General features: G+C 42.4%; 1 protein-coding gene across 3 annotated transcripts in view; it reads left to right on the top strand.

The window, feature by feature from the left end:
- LOC109290635 (solute carrier family 2, facilitated glucose transporter member 11-like) overlaps positions 1–13,716 on the top strand; it is a 23,004-nt gene extending 9,288 nt beyond the window's left edge. For 2 of the 3 annotated variants that reach the window (XM_019507362.1, XM_019507361.1), the window contains exons 3-12: positions 2,448–2,608; positions 3,491–3,615; positions 4,560–4,689; positions 5,908–6,056; positions 7,664–7,851; positions 8,327–8,437; positions 8,558–8,659; positions 10,006–10,081; positions 11,663–11,790; positions 13,010–13,716. In XM_019507362.1, coding sequence (XP_019362907.1) covers positions 2,448–2,608; positions 3,491–3,615; positions 4,560–4,689; positions 5,908–6,056; positions 7,664–7,851; positions 8,327–8,437; positions 8,558–8,659; positions 10,006–10,081; positions 11,663–11,790; positions 13,010–13,207 — 1,368 coding nt within the window. In that variant the 3' untranslated portion in view covers positions 13,208–13,716. Of the gene's footprint in view, positions 1–728; positions 1,755–2,447; positions 2,609–3,490; positions 3,616–4,559; positions 4,690–5,907; positions 6,057–7,663; positions 7,852–8,326; positions 8,438–8,557; positions 8,660–10,005; positions 10,082–11,662; positions 11,791–13,009 lie in introns of those variants that run through there. The other variant, XM_019507363.1, reaches the window with a different exon arrangement.
- The last annotated feature ends 104 nt before the right edge of the window (positions 13,717–13,820 follow it).

Here is a 13,820-nt window from a genome sequence, read left to right as displayed (position 1 = left end):
TGCCTTCAGTCGGAGCAGCATGAGGCCTTCAGCTTATTGTGACTCATGATGAGGACAGGGCACAAACTGAGCGAGTCCCTGAGGGTCGGGTGAGGTCCTAGAAGATTGGAAAATGGGAAATATGGAAAGTGGGAAAAATGGGAAATACAGTGCCCAAAAAAGGGAAAGCAAAAGCCCAAGGAGATACCGACTGGTCAGTCTGACCTTGATATCTGGAAAGCTACTGATGAATATAATCATGCAATCGGCTTGTAAGCATCTAGAGGACAATGCATGATAAATAACAAACACCATGGATTTGTCAAGAGCAAGTAATGACAGACTTCTAGCAGAGAGAAGAGAGCAGGCGATGGGATATACCTTGGCAGAGTGGTATTTTACAGATTAACTGGTTCAAAGAGACTTGAGATCACATAGGCAACAACCTGTTTCATCAGATAGTACAAGTCGGGTATTAAGTTAAGGAGCTGCAGTCTACATCGGGGTGCCAAATTGATTCAGCCCCCACAGGCCAGATCCGGACTGCGGAGCTGCATCATCTGGTCTGTGGGGCTGCCCACAGGGATGGAAGCTGTGCGGCAGCAGCACTGATTGCCTTGGCTCCTGCCACTTTTCTGGGAGCTGTGGCAATGAATGCTGCCACTGCTTGTCCAGCTGCCAAATTTCTGGCCCGGGGGAGCCCTGCAGGCACAAACGACTCTTCAAGAAGGATGTGAGGAAACTGAATGATTCCAGAGTAGACGTCTAGATAACATGGCAGATGAAGAAAGGTTGGAAGAACTGGATGTATTTAGTCTAGAGAAGGGAAGATTGGGATTTGATGCGAGAAGCAAGGGGTTGGGTTTTTTTGTGGGGGGGGTTTTGGTGATATCTTTTATTGGAGTGACTGAAATTGGGAGAGAGACTAGCAGTCGTCAGAAACAAAAACACTTTGTTATAAGGAGAAGACAACAAAGTCTTGCGTCTCTCCACAGGGGACAGGGCAAGAAGTGATGGATTGGAACTGCAGTGAGGGAGATGAAGGTTAGATAGTAGGAAGAGCTCTGAGCTCTCTGAGGGTGGTGAAGAGCTGGGGCAGATTACGTCCTGTGGTGGAAGCTCCGTCGCACTGAAGTTCTCAGTGCATGTTAGACACTTTCTCTAGGATGTTTTAGACACAGGGATGATGCTGCCTTAAGAAGGGGATTGGATCAGCCCTGCATCTGCTTGGGATCCTCTAAGTTTATAGTAGAAAGTCCACAAAAAATCAGGACAGATTGATTCTGTAAAGTTTTGGATGGGAATTCATGCTGTCAGCTGAGTGTTTTCTAACTAATCTGTGCAAAATTAATTTGTTGTAGCATTTCATGATTTTTCAGATGGTGAAAATAAGCTAACTGTGAAAGGAGAAGTCACATGCTGGAAACAGAGTGGGAGTGAGATTTCAGGAAAGCAGACTGACTCTGCTCTTGGAAGCATTTGTAGGCTGGAACCAAACCCTTGATTCCCAAGGCACATGCATTCAGAAACCCTGAAGGCAAAATCTGTACTGTCTTTCCATTAGCGTGGTTTTACTAGGGCCAGTGGCAAACACTGCAAGCAGCAGTAAAAGGCAGCTTAGAATTGCATTTTACTTCAACAAACTGATCAAGTGTATGGGATTGCAGTTTATAAACGCATGAAAGCTGTAAGCACCAAGAATGGAGTGAGTGTATTTAAGGTGACATAAAAGAGCATTACTGAGAGTCGTGGGATCAAATGCAAAAAAGGAAAAGGTACACTGAATATCAGGCTCAGATTCCTGACAGTCAAATTTGTTGAGGTTGTGGAGCTGCCTTCAATGGGAAGTGTGGACACATTCAAAGCTGGATGGATAAAGGACTGAGAAGGAACAAGCCTGTATTGGCCCCTGGGCAGTTGAATTGTGTGTGAACTATTAGATATTGTTATCTTGAGCATCTATCTTCTAGCCCTATGCCCAAAACTATTCCCCAGACTTGAATCACAAACCTCACATGCAACTTTTAGGACTAATATTGCAAGAACTGGCTGAATGCCACATGGTCATTGTCACATTTCCCTGAGCTTTACCTACAAATCAGTGGGATTATATTATGCATACACACCTTTGATTCTGAAGGCTTTCAAAGGTCTTTATGAGCAATATATAGAAAGATCATTTGCCAACCACTTAAATACAATCCCTTCTAAGATCAGGTATAACAGCAGCAATTCACAGCATTTCCTTGGAAGTAAAGAGAATATATTCTGGCTACACTAGTGAATCAGGATTCTGCTAACCAGTAAACTTTTTGTGTAAAATAATTCGGTCTGGATATATGGCTGATATTCAGTGAGATATGTTCCCTCTTGCCATGTCGGCTCTGAGAAGAGAACTTCAGAAGTTCAGGTAAGCGATCAGTTGTTTCTAATGATGATGTTTAAATTGCCACTCTCTGCACTTGCAGTATATACACCACTTCCTAAATGAGACTTGGAGGAGTCGTTACCAGATGGAACTTAATCCAGACTTCCTGACCTTCCTGTGGTCTGTCATTGCTTCCATATTTTCCCTTGGAGGTCTTTGTGGAGCTCACATTGGAGGCAGCACGGCAATTAGGCTGGGCAGGTAAGTTATACGCATCTGTGGAAAGTGGGTAGAAAATGGAAATTTAGCCAACTTCCTTTTCCTCCATTATCATTGCAAAATGATGTAAAGAAAGAATTCTGAGAAAATGTACTTTATCTGAAGGACTCTTCAGTTACATAACTAGAAACAGAAGTGAATATCACTACCAAGGAATGGAGACATGGTATTTCAGAGATGTGTCCTCCCAGCTAGCGTCCAGCTACATGAGTGTGGAAAAGAGCCGGAACTGAGTCCAGTTCCTCTTATCAAAGCAATTGAAGCTCTGCAGCTTATATAAAGTATAAGTGCACTCTACACATGCGTGCAACCAGTAGCATAACCAAGGAAGGGGGACTGGGGAAGTCCTGGTCCTGACTTGAAGGTGGGGGGAGAAAATAACAGCTGCTGCCACAGATGCAAAACCAGACCAGCAGCACAGCAGCAGTCAGAAGCTGCCACTGCCTCTGTCACAGCTGCCCTGAGTGCCCTGTTGCCTTGTTACATCTCTGCACACAACACAGATGCGACACGGACACCGATGAAAACAATACATTATACACATTAACACACACGTGCTGCGTAGCTTCTATACACTTCGCAGGTGTTCCATGTAGATATTGCATGCGAATAAATATACGTATTTCACATGCAGGGATACATGCATACATTGTTAGGGATTTCTTTGGGATATGAGCATCATATTATAACTAAGTGTTGTTTTTATGTAAAGCAGGCATGTGTTAGGTATCCCAGTTTCCAGTGAGTAATGTATCTTTGAAATTATTTTTTTTCCTTATTATTATAAAGGTATTTTGAATATTTAATATTAAATTAAATATTTAATATTTATGTTTCTGTGACTCTTGTTGTTTTTCCATTTAGAAAAGGCGCTCTTTTGGTGAACAATTTCATAGCAATACTGGCCTCCATTTTAATGGGGATTAGTTTTCCAACAGGATTGTTTGAGTTATTGATTGTTGGCAGATTTTTGATTGGCATAAGTGCAGGTAAATGAATTTCTGTTCTTCACTTTAGTAATAATGCCATTTATCATAGTTTATTATTCTTATTGCTGATCCTTTAGGTAGTGGTGTAAATTCATATTTGCTTTACAGACAGGCATGGAGACAAGTAAGTTTCCTAAAATCTAAACTGGAATTGAAACACTGCCAGATGAATGGAGAGATTTAGAATTACAAGACTCTTTTTTTTTTTTGCCCAGCTATAATTTTCTAACCAAGTTCCATGTGTTAGCAAGCCTCTGTCGCTATAGTATTGGCTAAGTTGTAACAATAACTATCTTGGTAATAGGGGCATAGAGAATGGCTTCTGCTCGGACACTTGGGTAGTGAGGACTGGTCAGAGTAGCACTGTGATGGAACTCCAGCTCTCACAGTTCAGCAATAGACCGGGCACAGACAAAGGAGCAGAGAGGACTGAGAAGGGGATAGAACAGGATGGGTAGATTTTCCAGTCATTGGGCAGAAAAGTATAAGAGGAAAAACCAAATGAGGTTGGCGAGTTTTGAATGGCCAAAGAGTCTAATGTAGAAAAGATGTCGGGGCAGCCGAACCATTCTTAGTTTTGCGGGTAAACTGCTTATGTTTGTTCAATGAGTTGCTCTTTATGGCAGCAAAGAGCTTGACGCTCCTTTCCCACCCCCAGTTTTAAAGGTAAGAAACTCTGAAGACCCTTCACATGCCATTTGAGGTTTTAGGACTAGATAGAGAAAGCATTTGGAAAGTGCTAAAAAGCTAATACAAGTTAATGTTCCACTTACAGGGGTTCATGTGCCTTTTGAAGCCACTGTCTAAGTAGAACATAGTCCTGGCAACAGGACAAAGTGTCTCTGAGCACAGACCTGGAGTCTGCGCACAATGTCATTTACTATAGTCAGAAGCTGAAAAGTCTTAATCTACAAACAGGAAAACACTTCCTCTCTTATTTATAGGTATTGGCCTCTGTGTGCAGCCACTGTATCTTGGGGAAATTGCTCCAAAACATCTCCGAGGTACGCTGGCCATGGGCTCGTCCATATTTCTGACTGGAGGGATTCTGACAGGACAGATCATTGGCCTAAGGTTAGGAATACCAACTTTCATTGCCATGATATTATTTCTGAAGAGTAACCAAGCAGCGGTTATCTGCAGAGGTGCAAAGATCTCTCTGGAGAGGGAAAGGAGCAGAACACTGCTCTTTTCATCTTTCTGTTCTTACAGATTGATCAGCTAAAAAATAAGGGCTTGCATCATGCGTGAGTTCAGTTGAGTACCTCCATGTGGAAGCATTTTGTTTACTTGGGCCAGCCACAGCCTGTGCTGTAAATCAGACACTTCTCTGCACTGACCTAGTATTTTTTTTATACAGGCCTTAGAGCTGTTGTGCAGAACAAAACAGATGAGGAAACCTGTAGTTTACAAGAGTGGGGCTGAGAACAAAGGAATATTAATTTATCTATTGCAGTACAACCACCGTCACTTGCACATTGTTTCCATGCAGGAAAGGTACCTGTTGATACCAAATATGCCAGAATGAAGCTTCTTTCATGAAGTCTACCAGAGGCTTCCAGCTGTTATATCAGTTGCCTCTGGCTTCAGCAACAGTAACAGAACATCTGCTGCTTCTCACTTCCAGTGCCTACAGCCCTCCGGCTTCCTCATTATTTTCCTTTCTTCCCGCCTCCTGACCTCTTCTTCCTCACTGCCCACTATAGGCATAGAATATCATCAGTGCCTACTTACACCACTATAGCGCAGCTTACTAGTGTCCAAGGGAGATGTGGCCGTGTTAGGTACTTTAGTTTTTTAACGTGGTTAAAGCAGCTACTAGTATTTGAAGCACAATTGCATTTAGCATTAAAAAACCTCATCACTTTGTGTGAAATGCATCCTACTACAGGCCCCAGGTATAACAGTTGGGATGAATTCCTGAAACTTAAATGCACTCCGTTACTCTCACACATGAATAAAGATGCTGCATTTAATGTTATTGGAAAATATTGGCTTGACTGACCTGCAGGCCGACAGCCTCTGTGTAGTGTCCGAATGGATAGATCATAGGCAGCAGCAAAGCCGTTCTCCCTTGCTGATGGGGCTCAAATCTGTCTGGATAGAATCTGTTTTATGGGAGAGGAGGGAGTTGATTTTCCCTACCCGGTTCATTTGTGGCCTCTGCTGAAGCTGACAACAAATGGGCCTTATTTGCTACAGGCAGGCCTGTCACCTGGGATCAGTGCCCCCTTTTTAATGAGCTTCTGAAACAATGATCATCCAATAACAACCTTTTCTTTCTACGTCCAGAGAACTACTTGGTGGAGCAAGGTATTGGCCTTTGTTGCTGTCCAGCAGCTGTTTCCCTGCATTTGCCCAACTTCTGTTCCTCCCCTGGTTTCCTGAAAGCCCAAGGTATCTTCTGATTGACAGAGGTGATGAGATAAAGTGCACCAAGGGTATGTTTTACAGCCTTTGCAATTTCCCTATTGCTCTCAATCCACAGGATGAATATATTTGGCTGCTCTTTTTCTTCTCATCTTCATTTCCCTAGCACATCCCGTGTCTTCTCAGTGAACCCTTAAACCTTCCAGACACATTTGTCTCCCAGCAGACTCAGAACCTGATGGAGCTAGCTTGCTTGACATCACCCAGCTCACCCACCCACTTCCTTCAGGCCACTGTCTGGCCTCCCCAGGTTCCAGGCCAGTTCCTGGGTACTTCCATCCTGCACTGGATTGAGGTTAGAAATGTCTGCCTTCGAGTTCCAGCCCTGTATGAGGAAAACCACCTCTCCCTGGCTGTCCTCCCAAGCCCTGGGAGAGGGAAGGCTATTGGAACTGCTGCAGAAGGTAGAGCCCTCCATCTTCCTCTCAGAACAAACTTTTCAATAGGGGAAGAAGAGAGGAAGCAGACACTCCTCTCAGAGGAACGGGGGAGGCAAAGAGCTGAAAGACCAGTAGCTCAAGCTCTCTCTCTGCCCTTCTCCCCAACTGTACGCAGTGGCTGAGTCTTTTCTCTGCTTTGTCCCACTTTCTTCCCTACAGCACTGTGCCTGGAAGGGGGTAGAAAAGACTGCTGTAGCTGTTCCCCATGGTCTGAGAGAAGGGAGTGAGGAACCCAGGCCATGCAGAGAGTTAATGAATTATCAAGTTGTCTTTGGGGAAGCTGGAAACCCACACCATTAGGAAGCCAGCAAGACCTTCCATAGCAGGGAGACTGCTGGACATCATAAGTGCATAATAGGATGGGCAGTGGAGAGTAAAAATAGCAGAGGCAGATCAGCGATGCAAGAGGAAAATCTCTGTGAACTGAGGGATTTAATTCATGGAGGGGGGTGGGGGAGTTAATTTGTGGGTTAGAAATACAGCAGCACCACTCAGGTATTTAGTAAGTAGCACTGCCAGACTGGCTAGCAAGCTCCTCTTTACCCAGCAGTTGTCCCCATCCCACTGCCAAGGATCTTTAGCAAACGGCCATTCCACACACTGAAATAAAAATACTTGGGGCTTGTCTTGTGCCTTAAGGGTTAGTTTGGGGAAAAGTGGTTACTGGTTCTTGTAGACACCACATGATGCATTCCAGGCTGGTGCGTGGCCTTAATCAGTAGCTTAGTTAACCTTGAGGAATCCAGGGAAATTGATTTATGGTCTTTTGGAGATGAGCATGACCTTCAGTACAGAAGTTTCCACCTTGCTACTTTAACTCTTGATGGTGCCTGTATTTCCTTAATGAGCAAGCTGTTCTGTTTACTGTAGTACACTCAGCATGTCCCACTGCCATAACAACAGGAACATGGATGTAACAAAAGATCTGACGTACGCAGCTATTTGGGACGGTTTGTTTTCGCTCGCACACGAACCTGGGAAAACCAAGTTTCATGTAGAGAAAACATTTTCAAATAGATTATGTTCACATGAGTTCTTCAGAGCGATATGCTTATTTCCTGAAAATCCCAGTGTTTCTTGCATCCTTACAAAAGTCAGGTCACAAAGGGATGGGAGAGCAGGTGATTTTACAAAGGCTAGGGTCACTTTCAGATATCATTGTTCTTTTCTCTTTTTAGCTTTGAAGCGCTTTCATGGTCTTTTGCACTACCAAACAGAGATGGAAGATATACAGAGAGAAGAATTTGCCTTAAATGGTGAGAAGCCAAAGAAGCCCTGGCAACTGTTCACTGATCGCAGTATAAAGTGGCAGCTCATCACGGTGATTGTGATGACTATGGGCCAGCAGCTCAGTGGGATAAATGCTGTAAGTGTGAAATCCCCACTGCTCAGGGTGCAAAGTTTTTTTTCAGTTGTAATTCCTCTGTAACTGTGATCCTCAAGTATTTTTTAATCCTTTCTACCAAAAGTCAGCATAGTAACGTATCAGCTTTTTGGAGCTAAGAGTGCTATTAATGATTTTGGGCATATCTTTCATTAAAAATATCTGCAAACTTCTCACACTCTGCATAAATAATCCCAATATTTCTACAAGCCATGCCTCTGATTGCTGAGCCTTTTTTTCCCTTCTCTCCTGCCCACCTTTGAGCAACCACCTTTGGGTTTGGTTCTGTGCTCTGCATGTACCTTGACATTAATTGATAGATTTCCTTTGTCTTTTCATGATTTGCTTAAGTCACCATGTACAACTTACTCAAATGCTGGATAGTACAAGAAGTTGGCTTTCTGCTGCTGTCATTGTCCACTCAAATTGTCACAGCCCTACTGACGTTTTCTTTCAGATTTATTTCTATGCAACTTATGTTTTTAAACAAGCTGGGATTCCTCAGGAAAAAATTCCATATGTGACCTTAGGTACTGGAGCTTGTGAATGCCTCACAGCCCTCACTTGCGTAAGTGATGCATTCTACTTCTGCCACTGGGCAATATTATTTTTAATGGTAGACAGAGAGAAACATGGTAAGCATTAAGTATCAGTGTTCTTAACAGAGAGGGTGCTATCTTGTCCACAGGGTTTACTGATTGACTACATGGGGAGAAGATTTCTTATCATTGGAGGATATGCTGTGATGACATTTTGGTGCATTGTATTGACATTCTCCCTGACATATCAGGTACAAAGGGATCTTGCTATGACACCGCCTCTGTTTGAGAAGTTGTGAGAGTAGGGGAGAGTGGAGATTTTAAATTGGAGATGAATATTTCTTAATAACCAGGGAAGCAGTAAGAGTTGCATACTTTAAACAACAAAGCAGGCAGGCTTTTGAAAATAGTAATTTAAGGGGTCTCTGTTTATCCTCCTAAAATGACTAATTGAATGCAACTGCCAGAGTGCCATGCCATCCAGCAGTTACACGGAAAACTGTTTTAAGGAATCTGAGGGCATACACAAATGAGAGTGGATGTGCGGTATGCAGTGCCACATGCTGCGCACACAGGTGTTCCCTGCAGGGGTGGGGTGGGGTTGACCCCAGGGTCAAAAAAACCCACACCTAAAAAAAAGCAGGGCTCTACACATAGTTGCAGCGTGTGCTGCCCAAATAAATTTTGCTTGGAAATAAATTTTCCCCCAAAATACCCCTGAGAGTCCATTTTAGTGACTTTAGAACTCTTATGACAATATAGCCATAAAAACGATAAAAATCCCACCCAAATCAATTCATAAGAATCTCACATACTTGAAGGCAAAAATTTCAGTTAGGATAGACTCCATCTGAAGGCTAACCCTGTGAAAAAAGGCCACCCCAGAAAACCAGCTTTATATAGTACAGCTCAGTTCTTGCACGTCTCTAATAAATATGATGTTTCATCATCACACAAAACTTGACTGTTTTTGTAAATAAACACTATACTGTCATGATTAAAAAGCTTGTACATGATAGCTGAATGTCACCTAGAAAGTTAGTGAGTGGCCCATGGGACCATAGGATTCCACTGTAGGATAAACAGTGATAAAAATACAGGTGTTAAGGTAACAATTCATGTAGAACTTTAACTTGATTTACAACCTCCATGGAAAAAACCTGACTCTAGTAATTATAAATATTGCCAACAATGGGACTGCTACCCTTGTGAAACTGCCCAGTGTTACATTACTGCTTTCAAGATTACAGCGATAATACTAAAAAATTGACTATGATCAATTAATGGTGATTGGTTGGCTTGTCCTGTCATAATTTACAGCAGAGTAAGGCTAGATGTAGCATTTAAAACCGTCTCTGCAATTTATGTAATTACAGTAAACAGGTAACACAAGCCACAGTGATGAACTTAAAAACACATTATGCATTCTGAGACACTAGTTTAATTGAAAGAAATTATTACTCCGATTCAGTGACCATATTTCTGTTGATTCAGGTCATTTACAAGTTCAGCCCCTAAATACATTTGACTATTAAGCCAAATGTTAAGGTGTGATGATTGAAATCTGAATCACATACTTTTCATGCTCTCTTTTCAGGAGCTGTACTCCTGGGTACCTTACTTGAGCCTGGCATCCATATTTGCCTTCATCCTGAGCTTTGGGTTGGGACCAGGTATTGCACATTAGAAAATATGTCTTTATAAATAGCCTGCAATACATCTCTTAAAAAAAGAAAAAGACAAGCCAATGTTATCTGTTGTGCAGGCAGATCTCCCCACATAAGAGATCATAGAATCAATGAGTTGGAAGGGACCTACACAGATCATCGAGTCCAACCCCCTGCCATGGGCAGGAAGGAGCACTGGGGGTGGGAGGGGTGACAAGACCCCAGCCAGGTACCCGTCCAGTCTCCTCTTCAAGATCCCCAGGGAAGGTGAGAGCACCACCTCTCTGGGAAGCCTATTCCAGGCTCTGCCCACCCTTACAGTGAAGTAGTTCTTCCTAATAGCTAACCTAAACCTATCCTCCCTCAGCTTGTGGCCATTGTTCCTGGTGACTCCAAGGGGGGCCCTGGTGAACAGACTTTCCCAGAGTCCCTGCTGCTGGCCCCTGATAAGGTTGCAGGCAGCCAGAAGATCCCCCCTCAGTCTCCTCTTGCGGAGACTGAAGAGATTCAGGTCCCTCAGCCTCTCCTCATAGGGCTGGCCACAGAGGCCCCCAGCCATACGAGTGGCCTCCTCTGGACCCTCTCCAGGTTCTCCACATCCCTCTTGAAGTGTGGCACCCAGGACTGGACACAGTACTCCCGCTGGGGCCTGACCAGCACCGCATGGAGGGGGAGCAAGACCTCTCTGGACCTGTTAGTGATGCCCGTTGATGCAGGACAGGGTGCGGTTGGCTGTGCCTATTGCTTCGTTGCGTTAGTGACTCTCATTCATCCCGGAGTCAATCCTGACTCCAAGATCCCTTTGTGCTGCCGAGAGGGTCAGCCCCTAACCTATAACCATAAAGCTGGTTCCCTCTCCCCAGGTGCAGCACTCTGCACTTGTCCTTGTTGAACTGCATCCTGTTCAGCTCGGCCCACTTCTCTAACCTATCCAGGTCTACCTGGATGCGGTTCCTGCCTGCGGGTGTATTCACTTTACCGGCAGGCAGCGAACTTGAACAGGGTGCTCTCCACACCCTCGTCCAGGTCGCTAATGAAGCTGTTGAACAGCACCGGCCCAAGGACCGAGCCCTGGGAGACTCCACTGCCCACACCCTCCCAGGTCAACATCAACCCATCCACCACCACCCTGAAGCTCTAGCTAAAATATGTGTTCTCTCACTAGAATGGCAGAGTACTGTAATAATCATTACAATGCATCCATATGTTTAATGTACCCAAACCACATAGGAAGCAGAAATTAGGCTGATCGTTATATGGTTAAGGGCATATCACTCATGCTGAGTTGCACCTTTCTCCTTGGGCAGTTTCCATTGAATTCAACAGGGCTTCTTCTCTAAAAGGGTACCACCTAACAGAAATAAAAGTATCAGCTGCTGGATCAAAGTGTACAAGAGGAATCCCCTCAAAATACTGTTTTGTTTTGTCTTTTTTAAACAAGTCTCTAGACTTTTTTCATGTAATGTTTAGGTCTGTTTATGGCCCACAGGTAAGCACCTACTATTCTCCCCTGCCTTTTTGAAACATTCCCTGAAGATACAAACTCTGCATAGTAAACTGTTCTGTTTTTTTAATCAATCCCTCCAGGTGGTATAACAAATACCCTGATTGCTGAATTATTTACACAGTCTTCACGGCCTGCTGCTTACATGATAGGAGGATCCATTAGTTGGCTGAGTTTCTTCACAATTGGAATGCTCTTTCCTTTTATAGTGGTATGTCTTCATTACCTATACTGTCTTTTCTTAGTTGTTGCACCAACACTCACGTGCCCTTTTCTCATGGACCTCACCAGATGCTGAAAATGCTTTTCCTTGTATAGGATTTACCACTTAGAGTTGAGTGCAAACTCCCTTTCCGCAGAGAGTAGGCAGTCGCTTTTACTAGGGCAAGTCATTTTAGATGTATACAAACATTAAAACCCACATGGAAAGATTGTTAAATAGAAATTAGTATGGCTGCATAGAAAGCACCAATTTCCAGGTGTTTTTTTTTTTCTAGGTGTGTCTCTCTCCATATCTATCTATCTCTCTATTTATTTATTTATTTATTTGTCTCTCTATATGTATGTATGTATGTATGTATGTGTATATATATGTATGTATGTATATATCCTAACAGCATGTCTTGCTGCTGCTAGCTTGTTAGGTCAAAAAGAGGCAATCCCTGTAAACAAAAAGTTTATTATTTATTGATTTCACACCTTTTAACTGCCCAAATTCAGTTGGGTACTACCACTTAGAATAGAAAGCTTCTTTGATCAAGAAACATTATTTTAGTGGATAAAACAGTACATTCCTAGCATCTGATGGCATAGCTTGTTACCTAAAAAAGGCTCATGCCTCTGGTTTAGTTAGAGCAAGGTTGTGCCTTAGAGATTAGCTTTTGCCTATTTTAGTGAAGATAAAACAAGGTGACAATTTCTACTTCTAGCCTAATAATTCCAGTTGTCACTCTTGTTCCTGTGGAGTAAGTCAATGTACACAATGAACAGTTACTGCTGAAAATTTCAGTAAGAACCTCCACAAGAAATCAAGTTGTAGACAGACATTCTCAGAGTAGGGTTTTACATAGAAACCAGTGTAGAACTTATTTTATAATTTCCAAATAGATCAGCCACTTCCATTTGTCAGATGTGAGGAATACTATTGTAGAACAGTGAAGTCACTAAAGATAAAAAAAAAAACAAAAAACACCAACGTTTATCACAGGTCAGCTATATTGTACCTCAGTGATTATTTGCTTCCTAAAGCAGCTTGAACATTACTAATGTAAGAAATTACCAACCGTACTACATGTTGATAATATGGGCAACAAGGGGAGTTGACCCTTTCCTTTAATCTCATGTTTGGCAATGTTAGATTAAGTGGAAAAGTGATACTAATTTTTGTTTTTTAAATTAATCTCAGCTATCCTATTTTTTTTTTTTTCCAGAATGGATTGAAGCATTATTGTTTTATAGTGTTCTTACTGGAATGCTCCTTCATCGCCAGTTTCATCTTCTTTGTTATACCTGAGACAAAGAATAAATCTTTCCTGGAAATCAAGCGGGAATTTCAAAGGCTTAATTTTGGAAGCAAAAGACAGGAAACAGAGCTGTGTGATAGAATACAGCTCCACAGTGAATTCTAGAGTGCATACTACACTTCCTGGCTGTAAGGCAGCCACTTTAATCAGAATGATATGCATGTGGTTTTATAAATTAGACAGCAAAACATAATGCTGAAATATTGTATTTACAGGTAGCTAGTTGCATCATTGGGTGAAATATAAGGCAGATAAAGCTTGCTGAAGTAGCATAAGAAACTAAAAAATGTATATACAATACTATATACAAAAAAGACAATTCAATAAAAATGTTTAAAGATATGGCTGTTGTCTTCATGAATAGGTCCTGGTGACCCGCCTCAGTCAATGTCTGGTTTATTGGAAATTTTGCGGTACTTCCACTGGATTGTGTGGCCCAGCTTCACATTCTGAACATATTAGCTCCCGATGCAAAGTAATAGGAAGAGCTTGTTTTTGACCAGCACTGAACAAGGATGTGGCTGGAAGAATTAAAACAAAATATAGCCTTTATGCTGTGAGACTAGAACCGTGTGCATTACATAATGGCCACATCAAACATTTGTTAATTGAAATACTCAATGAATAACAAATTTTTTTTTTTTTTTTTTTTTAAATACAGTAGTCCAGGGGGTTTTTTAAATGCAATAGTAATGTGCATTTGCCTTCCTGATGTAAA

Source organism: Gavialis gangeticus, unplaced genomic scaffold (assembly GCF_001723915.1).
Source record: "Gavialis gangeticus isolate Ggan-Ray unplaced genomic scaffold, GavGan_comp1, whole genome shotgun sequence".
In the NCBI taxonomy this organism is placed as follows: domain Eukaryota; kingdom Metazoa; phylum Chordata; order Crocodylia; family Gavialidae; genus Gavialis; species Gavialis gangeticus.
The sequence above is the reverse complement of the archived record's forward strand: the minus strand, read 5'-3'. Positions and strand labels throughout refer to the sequence as shown.